Source organism: Phoxinus phoxinus (assembly GCF_949152265.1).
Source record: "Phoxinus phoxinus genome assembly, chromosome: 17".
NCBI classification, from domain to species: domain Eukaryota; kingdom Metazoa; phylum Chordata; class Actinopteri; order Cypriniformes; family Leuciscidae; genus Phoxinus; species Phoxinus phoxinus.
Window position 1 is genome coordinate 14436083 of NC_136892.1, and position 15591 is coordinate 14451673.

At 37.8% G+C, this 15591-nt stretch overlaps 1 protein-coding gene and 1 long non-coding RNA gene across 3 annotated transcripts; one reads left to right on the plus strand and one right to left on the minus strand.

Moving 5' to 3' along the window:
* Positions 1-806: 806 nt before the first annotated feature.
* Positions 807-1949, minus strand: LOC306985116. The gene is made up of 3 exons (XR_013794745.1): positions 1813-1949; positions 1622-1697; positions 807-935 (listed from the first exon to the last, which is right to left on the minus strand). It is a non-coding gene; the product is annotated as an uncharacterized lncRNA (long non-coding RNA).
* On the plus strand, positions 1542-15067 carry clk4b (CDC-like kinase 4b). Of its 2 annotated transcripts, XM_079587035.1 has the most exons (13): positions 1542-1746; positions 2489-2646; positions 9027-9246; positions 9691-9781; positions 10404-10470; positions 12348-12464; positions 12553-12719; positions 12842-12936; positions 13636-13765; positions 13876-13958; positions 14045-14124; positions 14262-14352; positions 14753-15067. In XM_079587035.1, the coding sequence occupies exons 2-13, from the start codon at positions 2489-2491 to the stop codon at positions 14897-14899; spliced, it is 1446 nt and encodes a 481-aa protein (XP_079443161.1). In that variant the 5' UTR covers positions 1542-1746; the 3' UTR covers positions 14900-15067. The 2 variants fall into 2 exon arrangements, with proteins under 2 accessions (XP_079443161.1, XP_079443162.1); XM_079587036.1 differs by lacking the exon at positions 9691-9781 and having other exon boundaries at positions 1550-1746.
* The last annotated feature ends 524 nt before the right edge of the window (positions 15068-15591 follow it).

The following is a 15591-nucleotide window of genomic DNA, read 5'->3' on the forward strand; positions in this document are numbered from 1 at the left end:
CTTCTACAAGAACCAATGAGGTTTGTTCTCGTGCGTCAAGCAGGTTCGGTTGAGCTTCTCTTTATGTTCGCTGATCAAATGTGATAAAAGCCCAAATTCAATCTGTTGATCATATAAAGTGATTGAGTCTCTTTAGAAAATTTGGACTAAACCGCTCAATTCATATGGATTAGTTTTACAATCTCTTCATTATTAAGTTTTTAAAGCATCAAGAGGTAGTTGTAGAAAAAGTTATTTATTTGTGTTCAGAAGATGAATGAAAGACATACGGGGTTTGGAACGACATGAGGGCGAGTAAATGTTGACAGAAATTTCATTTTTGGGTGAACAATTCCTTAAAATGATTCCCTAAGGACATGACAAGGTGATGTCATCTGACACTAAAAAAGAGGACCCTTTTACCGTAGAAAACAGGGATTTTAATTTTAGATCAGTCTTCATTAGTTCATTCCTAACGAAATGATCACTATGTTAAAACATTGACTTCCACATTAAAGGAAGTGTTGTGGGGAGTTTTAAGTTTTTTTTTATTACCATGCTTTACAGATTTATAATTCCACAGGGACCAATCAGAGAAAGAGTTGTGGCCAGTGGCGGGGTGATAAATCAGGCACAAAGCAAGTCATCTATATGGTGACAAAGTAGAAAGACATTTTCTAATTATTCTCAACAGAATCAAGTATTTCTTTAATCCAGGGGTTTAAAAGACCCAGACTCTCAGTCATCACAGGGACACACTACAAAAAGGTAAATTTAACACTTCAATTATATACATTAAATAACATGTTGAATACAAGATCATTTGTTTTATATTTGGAAATGTCATTACAATCTTTAAAGCAAAATCTCAGGGTTTTTATTTTTGCCTGCCGGTATACATCTTCTCATCAGACCCACTGCAGTTCCTTCATGGACCCCTAGAGGTCTACAGAATCCTGAAATTCAGAACCCTGAAATGGGAAAATTTGAATATGAACATATGATGATAAGATAAATATTTACAATACTGAGTTCATTAGTGTTTCTGTCAAGTGAAGAGTAACAATATAATTATAAAACATTTAACTGATTATGTCCTTTCACTGGTGAATACAGAATAATTATTAAGATGTATCAATAATAATAATTAGAATAAAAAGTTGTATTCATCAATCTTGTTTTGTGTATAAATTTAAAGATGTAGAAGAGTTTGCAGAGGAGGAGACACTCTGCTCTGGGATTGTTTTATATAGGCTAATAATCATCTTTGAACTTTGATTTATTTATTTGAGACAACTTCTCGGATAATAATAAAGAAAGGCCTGGTTTCACAGAAAGGCCTTAGATCAACTAGGGCATTTAAGTAGCTTTCTAAAACGTGCCTTAGAAAAAAAAACAAGAGTCTGACATATTATCTTAAAATATGTCACAGCCATTGTTTTGTCTCAAGATGGCCAACAGTAAACGTTAGTGTTTTTTTTCTAAGGCACGTTTTAGAGCAAGTTGCTTTCAGTTAAGACAACTCAAACATGCATTTTAGTCTGTGAAGGTCTGACTAGGCTGTGAAAGCAGGGGAAATCTTTCAATTCTAATAATGTCATACTCATCACTCAAGAAGACTTGTGCTTTGTTGAGTGTTTACCCAGAAATCCTCGCCACCGGAAGCGGTCTTTGAATGTAAAGCGGAAGTCATATAATAAACGGCTGCGGAGTTCTGTCTGAAAAGCAAAGTGTCTTATTTCACGATTTGAAAATAACAGGTGAAAGGTAAATGCATTTAAGTTCGAATATGTAATATAAGACTGTATTTTACAAGTGCATTAATTAACTTACCTCGAGGCTGCGGTGGTGACTAACAGTTAGTGTAAGTGCCTTGCCTCTGCATGGATGCTAACTGGCTAGCCACCCAAGAAAAACACTCAGACTTGAAGCGTTGTTTTTGATGAATAATTAGACATTTCTGCGTTCTGGTCACTAACTTTAATAATTACATAATCCAGTTAGTGCACATTAGCCTGGCATTGTATCGTGAGTAGGTTTGTTTATATTAGAGGTAACGTTAGAAGGGCGGTGGCGGCTAAAGCGCGAGTGATATTAGCTCTTTGTCACCAGGCAACCTTAAAATGAAAGTTAGACTGCGACTGTAAACAAACAACCGTTTGATTTTATAGACGTCATGATCAAATATATTCCTGCATTTACTGCAGAACATTGCGTTCAATGTGCCGGGATGAGTGTTGAACCTTAATTTAGAGTAACTAAACCTAATCGGTGATGTTTAATCGCTTGTAAATAAGTTATGTAATATCCGGATTTACTGCATGGTAAACTGCTCAGCTCAATTTTAACAAGTCAAAACAACTGCAACTCGATCTGAAGCGGAGAGCTGGCATCACCTCGGCTGTCTTGAATTTTACAACCCAGCGGGGTGTAGGGAATGTCCTGGGATAGTGTTTCCCTGTCATCCTTTTTATGACTGGGCCCTTTTTATCTATTCTGGTGTGGTTAGATGCGGCGATCTAAGCGGATGCGGTCTCCGGATGGCTGGATCGCGGAGTACAGCTGGGAGGAGAGAGTGGAGGTGCACAAGAGACCGAAGCGCAGCTCGCCCAGCGGGGAACGAGACCGGCAGCCCGGGCGAACACATCACTATAAAACATACGAGAGGTAAGACTGACTCATTCACTGTAAAGATATTAATGAACTTGCTGTGTATTTTCATTTTCTTTCAGTTAGAATGGACTTTATTGGATAGATTTGTTGTTGACTCATCCTGCATGTTTGCAGTGCCTTGCAAGATGTAGTGTAGCATGTTCTTGGATTCAAAGACAAGCTGTCAGGGTGATGAGTGCTGTAATCGTGCCCGTCAGAGGCTCCTGATCTGCACTTGCAATTCAGAGAATCCTGATGATGTATAATCCTTCTGTCATTAGGACTGCAAGTGGGACTTGTTACAAAATTTATGTTGTGAGATTATGAAGTTTTCAATGTCTGACCATAGTGCTGACACTAAAGCTAATTGGTGATGTTTCATTGCTTGTAATATTTGGTTCAGCTCACCTTTTAACAAGTCAAAACAACTACAATAACCCAGAAATATGGGAGGGTGATCTTTCCAAAATTTCAAATCGCGATCTTCCCAATTTCGAAAATATCCAGACTGGAACAAGCCTATGGACTTATCTATTTGTATAATTTAAAACACAGTGTTGCATTAAACAATCAGTTGTACAATCAATTTTAAACGTTAAAACACTGCAGCATAGTCTTCACTGTATGAATAAAAAATTCATGATTATTAAAATTACTGAAGTTACTGCTGTTGAATTATTTTTCAAATGCGTCAACACGCATTAAAGCTAGGGTCGGTAATGTTGGAGAGCTAGCCAGATTTGAAAGTGGCACCTCTTCTAAGCTCCGCCCCCTCCTGTCAGTGCTCCGTCCAAAGCTACGCCCCCCCCCCCCACAAACATGAACGCGCATCCACATTTGGAGTCAGCTGCATGTACCTACCAGTGATGCGCGGGTTGATCCAAAATGAGCGGGTGCCTGCGGTTACCCGCGGTTACGAGTCATCCAAAAATATTTTTAAAGATATTTGGGTCGCGGTCGATCGGGTCGTTTACCTTTGTAATTTATATAGTACTAGACACAATGTTCTATGAAATACATAGGTCTACACTTTATTGGCTGAATGCGCGAGGATGACGCACGAGCAGTCTGCAGATGAAAGTGGGAAATCCTTATTTACCTTTTGAATGTTGAGCGCGTTATTAACTTTTGAATAAAAGCTGACGCGGGACAAAATGCCCGATTTCCCAATGCGTTGAACTGAGCAATGCCATTGTGCCATTTTAATAGGCTACTTTTAAACGCATATAGTAATGTCAGTTTTATGTAGCCTATTTGCTGAGAGGTGGTGGGATTTTTGTTGGGAAAGTCAGGGGAGAGATGCACACATCGATTAGACTGGATAAACACATGCAGCATCTTAATTGTTAAGAAAATGAAACTAAATAAATGAAAAAATCAAGCCTTTATTACAAAACACTAGGCTATATCATACAGCATTCTGAAAAATGCGCACCCCTAGTTCCTCCGTCTATGGCCCATGACGCGATGAGCATTTACTATAGCTACTTTAAAAAACGCGGGTCGGGTACAATATTTTCTTTCTTTTTTTTTGCGGTCCGAGTTGCGGGCGGGTTAGTTGAAAACGTCGGTCGGGTGCGGGTTGTTTATACATTGACCCGCGCATCAGTGCTCGGGCACGAGACATGAAGGCATCTGATTGGTTCTTTACATTCGCACCGAATGGCAGTGATTGGTCAGAGTTTTTACTGTCCTACAGCTGCTACAGAGGTCAGATTTTTTTCATTCCTTTTTCTGAACACATAATGTATTGACTACTATCAGAATGGAAGGACCATTTCACCCAGTATATAAAAAAAAATGTTTCTGAACAGGATTACCAACCCTAGCTTTAAAGAAAAATGATAGAGAGACGATTTAATTTGGCCAGTCAGCACAGCCATCTAGTAGGCAGTCATTGCAGTATTTTAACTTTATTATGAGGACATAAAAGATCACAATCTCTACGATTCACTTGAAAAGTAGATCGCGGATGTCTTCAAGATCGTTCACGATATAAAATCGTCAGAACGCCCACCCCTACTCAGAAATGATTTTTTTGTGTGTATTCTTTGTTATACGGTAGGAAGTTAAAAGCCATTTCATTAGCTTTCTTTTGACCCACCCAGGCAATTTGAAGTGCAAACTGAGAGCTTGTAAACTCCAAGAATGATAACTATATTAGCACCACACCATTCTGTAAATGTCTCTGTTATGTCATCCAACACTTTAAAGTTGGAATGAAATACATTAAATGTTAAATGCATGTTATATAGGCTATCTTACTGTGAACGAATGTGTTTGTTTAATTTGGTCAAAATGTCATAACTGGATCTTCTATTGAAAATGACTCCTCTGGTGACGTATCCTGGACTTCTCTAATCATTTAGTCCGCTTAAACCATGCCCCTGCAAGTTTGCATTCATCTGTGGTAAAATCCAGTCAACAAACAATGCATCGAACCAAGTGCCTGCGTTACATATATAATTTAAAAAAAAAAATTTGTAAGCCCTTGCACTCAGATATACATCAAAATACGGAAGAAAGTATTTGTCGCTACTATCGTTTCATCCCGACTTTAAAAGCTTGAGCTAGATTCTAATTTGGCTGTCAATGTTTTTTATCACTGGGTGGGAAAAAAAATAGTTCTGAAAGCTATTCCAGACATATTTGTTATATAACAAATAGACGTATTAAAGCTAGCCTATGCCTCTGTCGTTATTTTTCTAGCTGTGGTGTATGGATGCATTTATTTTCAAAGAATTTGAATAATTGTTCAAACTTTTCGTTAGCGTTATAATCATCGTCCTTGTTGTGAACAGGCCTTAAATCTGCACTTATTTTTCTAATGCAGAAAATATGCAGACTGCATCTGATATTCTTTAAAAAAGGATGTTATGGTCTGTTAAAGGGATATTCACCCAAAAATTATATGATGAACAGATTGAATTTAGGCTTTATCACATTTAAACATTGATCAGCGAACCTAAACAGCTCAGACGAACCTGCTTGGCGCACGAGAACAAACCTCATTGGTTCTTGCAGAAGCTTAAAGGATAATTCCGGTATTTAACACCTTGAGTCTATATTGTAGTTTGTTTTGGATGAACAAGAGTGGTGGACAACATTTTTTTGACAATGGTTCCTCTCTCGAGTTTTTGACTATAAAAGAATTGGCCATGGACCCATTTAACATTGGAGTCAATGGCCATGTCCGAAAATGTCATTAAAACAGCCAATAATGTTCGTTTACAAAACTGTTAAACTCACAGAGTGGTTAGTGGTGTTCGTTGATGATTATAAACAATATATCGTCGCAATATATGATTCCAATCCGTTTATTTTGCTATTGTAGAACTATTTTTTCAGACACTTCACAACCGTGTAACTTCCGCTCAATATTTGAATCTGAAGTGTTAGAGCACTCCCGACCACTTGATGGCGATAACCGATGTTTATGTCTCGCGGGACACTCACGGTCACAGTCGAGTTCAACTTCATATTGCACTGGTCAGTGGTCACGTCTTTCAATATTTTCAAGGTTTTGTTTGTTTATTTCGCTTACTCTCCCGGAGCACAGTTGCTCTGCTCGCTAGCCTTATGAGAAACGGAAGCGAGCAAAAAGACTACATCGAGCAAATGTAAACAGCCCCCTTTCCGTTTCCGGTAGCGCATTTATATTAACGAGCACTCAGTCCTTCAACAGAATTCAATGGGATTTTACAAAATGACGAATAAAACACGACAGAAACTGTATTTCGCAACACTTTTTGTTTCTGGAACATCAACTAACATCACTAATCACTCGGTGAGTCGCACAGTTTTGAAAACTAATGTTAAAGGTTGTTTTAATGACATTTTCGGACATGGCCATTGACTCCAATGTTAAATGGGTCCATGGCCCAATTCTATTATAGTCAAAAACTCGAGAGAGGAACCATTGTCAAAAAAATGTTGTCCACCACTCTTGTTCATCCAAAACAAACTACAATATAGACTCAAGGTGTTAAATACCGGAATTATTCTTTAAACTTGCTGCATAATATGAGAATGAACCTCATTGGTTCTCGCATATCAAGATTATGCTTGAGCTTCCGTTGACCACAACTGATGTGCGAGTCGATGAATGTTTAATAAAAGCCTAAATTTGATCTGCTCGTCATAAAAGGATGTTCATCAAAAAGATCTTAATTTGTGTTCCGAAGATGAACGAAAGTCTTATGGGTTTAACCTGTTAGCCTTCAGCGCCACTTTTGAAAAATCCCCAGAAATAGCATACCCAACCTAAAAAAGATTCAATTAATTGACCCTTTGTCCTAAAAGCTCAAGTATGGTCTCATTTGAAAGCTGACACCTGCCACTTTATTGGAAATGTAGAATGAATTATTGTCATAATGAAAAAAAAATTATGAATAGCTTCAAAGTTGTGTAAGTTATTAGAAATTTATTTTTATGAAACATCTTCATGAAAATTAAATTGAAGTTGGCCCGTCAGCACTCTAGAAATGCACTCCAGCTAAAGACACATGTCTGACCATGTTATATTTAAAATTTGAAGGTGATAAGTCTAAAACTCTGTATTTTGTTAAATGTTTTTCAAGATCATCTCAAATGACTTTATTTTGAATTGACTCTAAAATGCAAACTTGTGTTTATTGTCATCTATTAAGCATCTATTCAGTCTATTGTCTCTATTGTTTTGTGGTGCAAACGAGCCCCATTCAGTGTCACTCTCTCCTGCACACATTTACACCTTTCCAGCCGGCTTATGGCCATAAATATTATTTTCCTTTGTCTCCATTATAATCGCTAACGACTGGCTAATCACGGTGTTTCACCCCCTAATTTCTTTCATAATCTTCACTTCACATTTGAAACTGTATCAAATGCCTTTCTTAAATAAAGAAATATTTCAGTAAGCATTCCGATTTAGAAAAAAAATCATAAAAAATAACAGCTAGATGGCAGGTGCAACTAGAGAGCTAGCTAGCATGTTAGCTTAGCACACCATCAATACACGACAATTTATGAGATTAAAACCCTGTGTGTGCTCCAAACTTACTTTATAGTGCAAGTCGAGTGTTTTAAATAATCTTCTATGAGCTTATTTGGCTTCAGAAAAGAAAATCAGACAGAAAATATATGATTTGATATTATTCTGCACTATTGTAAAGTCTATACCGATTAGCATTACATTATACATATAATCTATTATTATAAAAATACCTGACATGGCTCGAAGAACACAGGTAAATCAAATATCATTGCAATCATGTTTATTGTCTTCAAAACATCTTTATCTGCATGTTATAGCGATCTCTGAAAGCTAACGTTAGCTGTGTTTATGTCAGTGACGTCCTGGAAGGTCACAGGTTATTTCTTCTTCGTGAGCTTTCATATTTGGAAAAAACTGTGCAAATGGCGCCCTCAGCCTGCTGTATGGATTGAAAACACAGTACATCAGAGTATCCAGCGCTCTTTATGTATACATCGACGCATTTGGATATAAATTCAATAAATATTATTCCTGTCTATAGAAATATGATGTAAACCTATGATAATATATCAATATTTCTCCAAATCTGCACATTTTTGAGCCAAAAGCCCTGAGGAACGTTGTTTTGTCTCGCGTTCTCAAGACAACAGCACCGGAGTTTTTTTCTGAATGGAGCAGCTGACGCTCATAATTCATATTAAAGGTATCGACTCATTTTTTCATTACATAAATCCTGACACAAATTAAGACATAACTGTCACTATAAGTTTCTCAGAATACAATAGTGGTCAAATACTGAAACGTGAGACTTATATATTTTTAATGATGTATAGTTTGTCAAGGTAATAACATTAAATCTGATAGTAACTTTGAACTATTTTAAAAAAAAAAATGCTTCAGAGCGTCCTCGCTCTGGTGAAGGTTAACAGGTTAAGACATGACGGTGAGTAATTAATGACAGAATTTTCATTTTTGGGTGAACTAACCCTCTAAAATCTCACTGGTCAGGAAGGCTTCAAGTTGTCACAGAACGTTCTGCTGCTCTACTATGCTACAGGCTGACAGCTGTGACTTGGATCACAAGTTGTTTAAATCAAACACAACACTCAGGCATCCTCCTAACAGATTTACTGCTTCGACATTGACAGGTTAAAGCATCGCTTTCACTCATAACTGCTCTCTCAGAGTTAGTTTCTGTGGCTCTTTCTAAGTATAGCTTGTTCTTGAACTCCACTCTTTCGAGAAGACACTTGATGCTTTCAGCACCCAGCAGATCACGATTCAGCATTCCTTATCCCCTGCTGAAAGGGTTGATAAATTGCAGCAAAGTGAAAGCCACTTATAAATTTAGCTGTCAAAATCTCTTTGTCATTAGATGTAGAGCTGTGTCATCTTCCTCACTGATGTTTGTTTTTGTTAGGTGTCACATTAGCTCCAAGAGGCTGGAGTGCCGAGAGCGCAGGGCCAGGGAGGCCAGTCCGGAGCATGGCGATTATAAGGGTCAGGTAGACCCGGTCAGCGTGACGGAGAGGGAGAAAGAAGGCAAGCATTACAGCCAGTCGTCCGCACGCAGCGGGCGCAGTCGACGCAGCAGCAGAGAGCACCAACGTTTACGCCACCTCAGTCCCTCGTCAAACTCGGTAAACCATTTGTCATTATTTTTTACTTAGCTGATGCATTTGTTAATGTTTCTAAAAATCCAGATTTACCGTAGTAACCATCCACTGTATACTTGCAGTAAGGTGGTCAAGGAATCAGTTGATTTTCACTTGATCTACACTCATTGGTTGCAGAAATGGCTATTTGTTGATTGGTTGAGGGTCATGAACAGAATTAGCTGCACTTCAAAGAAAGTTGTTTCTTGTCTGAAAATGTGTTGCCATGTCTTTCTTCTGTAACACACACTATGGTGGCCCTGTGCCGTTGCTTGGCGATGAATTTGAATTTGCTGCTGCCGCCGTGGCCTGGCGTGGGGGTCCGAATCACTCCCTCCCCTACATCCAACCCCCCCTCGCTGAATGAATGAATGATGCGTACGGGCCTGATTCTGACTGGTGTTTGATGGTGGTGATGATGTACCCCAGAGAAGTCATCGCAGGAAAAGAACCAAGAGTATTGAGGATGATGAGGAGGGTCACCTGGTCTATCACAATGGAGACATGTTAAGAGCAAGATGTATAGAACACAAACCTTTCTCTATATAACTGTCTGTTCTGTGTCTATTAGTGGGACAATTCAGCCTACACTTGGGGGTTATAAGGGGACCTTTGAAGACTTCTAATATTAACCACTTAGAATTTAACTTTCATGTGTGAAACTTTAATTTGGCACAGAATTTTATATTCAATGAATATGATTTAAAGGGATAGTTCACCCAAAAAATTTAAATTCTGTCATTGATTTCTCACCCTCATGTTGTTCTAAACTTGTAAGACTTTCGTTCATCTTCAAAACACAAATGAAGATCTTTGAAATCCGAGAGCTTTTTGTCCCTCCATTGACAGCTACGCGACTACAACTTTGACACCTCAAAAAGTTCATAAAGGGATCGTGAAACTAATCCATATGAATTGAGCGGTTTATTTAAAATTTTCTGAAGAGACTTCATATGTGTTCTGAAGATAAATGAAAGTCTTACGGGTTTGGAATGACAACAGGCTAATTAATGATAGAATTTTCATTTTTGAGTGAACTATCTCTTTAAGTACCAGTTAGTAATGTAAAATCTATGCTTTTGTATGTTGCATCATCCAGTCACAAAGCCTTACTTATGATTGCTTCTTTACCCTGTTTGTAGATGAGATTGTAGGGACTTTGGGCGAAGGAGCCTTTGGAAAAGTGGTGCAGTGCCTCGATCACTCAAAGTAAGCTAGATTCTGTGACTTCTTTTTCATATATATTTTTACTTTTAACATTTGCTATGTTTACATGCACCAAAATAATTAGTCAAGTATGTAAATACTTGATTATATAAATAACAAAAATCCTTGAAGGCATGTTTACCTGAGTCTTTTTATAATTCTATGTTTACATGCGCATGTTTGTAAAAAATAAAACGTGTTTATTTATGTCTTACAAACCAGCCAGTAGAGGAGACTGAACATTTGCAAAATATTTGCTTAAAAAAGCTCTTCTGATTAGGGCTGTTCCATTAAATTATAATAAAATCTTAATGTGAGCATGCACAGTTTCTGCTATGGTTCTGCTGTCTAAGATGTAAGATGTTTTAACTACTTTTTAATTGAACTGTTATATTATATCTGTCACGTTTTCAATCGTGATGCTTATGTTGCTTAACTGTCATATGCTATAATATAAAAAATGTTTCTTTGTGTGTGCTGCTCTCATTTGTTTCGATTTCTCCTCGAGGCTGCGTGAGCCTCAACAGCGCAACATTGTTACTGTCAGTACATTTTATATATAGTGTTTTTTTGTTTTTGTTTTTTTTACTGACATTTTGATCAGGCTAATTGTCCGGTCAGGCAAGTACAATTATTTTACTTAAAAAAAAAAAATCCACTTGTCCCTGACCAGTGTTAATGTCAAGCCATGCACTGTAGGATCTCAGTGTTCATTTAATGTCAGACTGTATGGCAGTCAAGACTCATTAAAAACAGATGCACGCAAGAAGACTCGTCCAGAGTTTTACATCATAAATCCGTGACATGGTCAGTGACGTGAGCTGCAATTACATGCGGGATAGAAATGGTGGCTAGCAAACAAAAACAATCTTTAGCATTAATTTTGATCATGGCTTTTTCTTTGAATAGAAAAAAAACTTAATATATGTGGCTGTAGAGCAAGCTGTGGTGTTGTTGTCTCACTATTTGCATCATCTCCTATTGGTTTTTGACTTGACGGCTGTGGTAGAATTCGCACTGCAGGACTGCACTTCAAAACTTCAGGACTGCGCCTCAAAACTTCTGACACTGCCTGAATTCGTCGGAAGTCAAATTTGATCGCACATGTCAAACTAGCGATCAAAGACTTCAGAATTTGGCCCAGGATCAGTGGAATCTTTAAGCATTCTCAAAAATGGTCTCAGACAGAAAAGAAAAAAAAGCCTAAAAACGTAACGTGTGAACCCAAATTAAATCGAGCATGAGAACAGATCAGAGCAAGTTTACCGTTACGACATGGAAGAAAGTACAGAAACAGGGAAGGTGAATTGAGGGCAGGATGAGGACTTCAACATTCATGGTTTGGAATATTTTGGATATAGGAGAGATGATCTATCACAGAGCCAGGTAATTTGCAAGACCTGTCAAACTATTGCAGCGGCAAAACGGATGTGTGTTTGCGGTTACAAACATGAGACGCAGGCTTAGAGATTGCACATAATTGGTTAGACAATAGTCTAGCGGTTTTACATAGAAAAGCAATGACACATTTCGAACCAGGTGAACAAAAATACAGGCATTTGCAAACTGCACAACATACAAATAGAGTTCAAAAGGACAAAGTAATAACCGATAGTGATTTTTTTCATACAACTTTTAGGTATGTCATCGAGACAAAAATGTTAATTATACTCACGGTGGCTTTCTCCAGCTCTGAATGTAGTGGCCGGAGATCTGTGCATGTACGGAAGTTTCTTCATAATGCATTAACGCACATGTAAACCATAAATGCGAAGTATAGGCTTCATATAAAGAGAACTTTCAGAATCTGAAATCAGATTGGAGTGATTCGGATGAACAAAAATGCATGTAAGCATACCTGGTGTGCTTTTTGTGTGCAGAGGTAGTGCACGAGTGGCGTTGAAGATCATCAAAAATATTGAGCGCTACCGTGAGGCAGCCATGTCAGAAGTTGATGTTCTTGAGCGGATTAATTCGCTTGATGGTGAAAAAAGATTGTGAGTATTTGACTCCAAGGTAGAAATACTTTGGAAATAGAAGTTTTGAGGCGGAGCAATATAATAACTTACCTCTGTGTCTTTGCAGTGCTTGTGTCCGGATGCTAGACTGGTTCGATCACCACGGCCACGTCTGCATAGTGTTTGAGCTGCTGGGACTGAGCACATACGACTTCCTGAAGGAGAATGGGTTCATGCCCTTCTCACTGAACCAGATCAGACTCATGGCAGATCAGATCTTTAGAGCCGTGCACTGTGAGTACATGCATCAATGCATCACTGATACAGGTCCTTGTTAAGCACCATTTGATAGAAAATCACTAAATCAATTTCGTAATAGGGATAAATCACTTTATTATACACCTTCTTTCCATCAGTTCTGCATCGAAATAAGTTGACGCACACTGACCTTAAGCCTGAAAACATTCTCTTTGTGGACTCCAACTATGACATTAAATATAACTTCAAGATGGTGAGTAAAAGTACATGATAAAACGTCAGTACAGATAAAAGTTTGGGGTCAGTAAGATTTGTAACTGTTTTTGAAAGAAATGAATACTTTCATTGGTTCAGCAAGCGTGTATTAAATTGATGAACAGTGAAAGTAAATGCATTTATAATGTTACAAAAGATTTCTATTTCAATTAAATGCTGATCTTTTGAAGTTTATATATTAAAGAATCTTGAAAAAAATGTATCACGTTTTCTCAAGAACGTAAAGCAGCACAACTGTTTTCCATATTGATAATAGTAAGAAATGAGTATCAGCATATTAGAATGATTTCTGAAGGATCATGTGAAACTGAAGACTGGAGTATCGATGCTGAAAATTCAGCTTTGCCATTACAGGAATAAATAAAAAATGCAATTTATATGTATTAATATATATCATTTAAAATATATGAAATGTAATAACATATAAATGAAGCTACTGTTTTACCGTATTTTTGTCAAATTTTTTATATATTTTTCTGCATTCAAATAAATGCAATTTTCAGTTGTAGTTTTTTTCTTCAAAAAAAGTCTCATTACAAATGACATTGTAAAAAAGTCTCATTACAAATTCTTACTAACCCTGAACTTTTGAACAGTAGTGTTAAGTCTGTTCAGAAGATAAGTGTTGATTTATATTGAGGAGGGGATGCTGACCGTAATGTTCATTATGTTACAGAAGCGAGATGAGAGGACCTTGAAGAGGTTGGATGTGAAAGTGGTGGACTTTGGCAATGCTACCTATGACCATGAGCATCACACCTCTTTGGTGTCAACCCGCCACTACAGAGCTCCGGAAGTTATTTTGGGTGAACTATTTGTACTATTCTATCCGCCAGTTTCACAGACAAGGGTGTAACATTCTCATTTTCCACTAGATATTTTTTATAAATTGTTAAATGTTGATCTCTTCTGGCAGAACTGGGCTGGAACCAGGCGTGTGACGTGTGGAGTTTGGGCTGCATCCTGATTGAGTTCTATCTGGGATTAACATTATTTCAGGTATGACGTTTTGCACACAAGCGTTACCAAATGCCTCGTAGCATGATTCTAAATGCAGCGTACTTACAGAAACTTGCTCTTTTCAGACTCATGACAGTAAGGAGCATCTGGCCATGATGGAGAAGGTTCTAGGCCCCATCCCTACACACCTACTCCAGAAAACTAGGTGCAGTATTGTAACATGAGACTAGCTTACATTGCTTGTTTCTAATTGCAAGTTCATCATGTGATTTGAAGATATGAGATGTTTTGGGATTCATGCGATCTCTCTTTGACTCATGCATGACTGCGCTTCATTATCAGGAAGCGGCGCTATGTGCATCACGACAAACTGGACTGGGACGAGCACAGCTCAGCAGGGAGATACGTGAGGAAACACTGTAAACCTTTAAAGGTAAAGATCATTGTAAAAAAAAAAAGATTTAGTCGGGGCAGCCCTATGTTATGCTGCTATGCTAATGACTTTTTTTATTCCTGTAAATCATTTTGTGTAATATCTATTGTCTCAGAATTGTTTTTGATCGATTTGTTCTATTTATATGCACAAGTACAAAATGTTAGAGCTTTTGGGAATGAAAACACTGCATGTTTTTCTCTGAATTGATGGTGGTTTTCTGTTGATAAATTCCAGTTGTATTTAATTCCCCCCAGTAATTGCTCTGCATGTTTAACACTTAAAGTCTTGTGGACTACTACTTTTGAAGATGCATTAAAGCCAGTATGTAACTGAGACATACTGCTGTTTGGGTTGCCTAGATGAAAATAATACAGTTGAATCTTTGCTCCGTACGCAGCAATACATGTCCTCTAAAAGCCCGGAGCACGAGCTGCTTTTTGACCTGCTGCAGAAGATGATGGAGTACGACTCATCCAAACGAATCACCCTGGAGCAGGCCTTCGGACATCCCTTTTTCAATCCGTTAAGAAAAGAGAGAAAGTGACTCGAAGGCGACACCGAATGAACATTACTGCTCCCAGGGAGACTAATGCTGACTGTATCAGTCTGCTTTAAGACTGCCTGCTTCATTACCTCTGTCCGTATTTATTTGTTTATAGGGGCCAAATTCCTCTGTACTTTTGACAAATTAAACTTGAATGATTTGAATGCACACCATTGTTGTCTATTTATTTTGTCATTCTTATTGATGATAGTGGACTGAGCTTCAGATCAATTAGTGTATTGGAGTGCATTAGGCATTTTTATTATTAAAATTCATCCGTCATTAGGCAACAGGAAAACGGACCGGTAATACAGTGTCTCTCCTGCAGATGGCACCATAAGCTCTTGTAGTTCTGAAGTCTTTTTGTTAATGTTTACTGTTGGACAGCATATGGACATCATGTGGGGAAAATCTTGACATTTCGCAATATGTAAAGCAAATTATCTTGGCTGCAACTCTGATATGTGTTCTTTATTACAGACGGATAAAAACAATACCTTGTGCAATAATAATTTGACATTTACAGGGTCATGTATTGTATGCACAAAAAAGGTTGTCTTTCTTTGACCCTTGCGTTCAATAGACTGAGTTTTGGACAACGCATCATAAGTATTTCATATTTATCGGCAGTTTCCTTTTGAAGTACGTTTTGCACAAGCCAAATTGTATTTTGTATAGTGAGATAACATCTT

Bases quoted from the DNA above. Each gene is read 5' to 3' on its own strand.
- clk4b (XM_079587035.1), top strand. From the start codon at position 2,489: ATGCGGCGATCTAAGCGGATGCGGTCTCCGGATGGCTGGATCGCGGAG. The intron at 12,465-12,552 runs GTGAGTATTTGA...GTGTCTTTGCAG, and splicing joins CTTGATGGTGAAAAAAGATT to TGCTTGTGTCCGGATGCTAG. The intron at 14,125-14,261 runs GTGCAGTATTGT...CTTCATTATCAG, and splicing joins CACCTACTCCAGAAAACTAG to GAAGCGGCGCTATGTGCATC.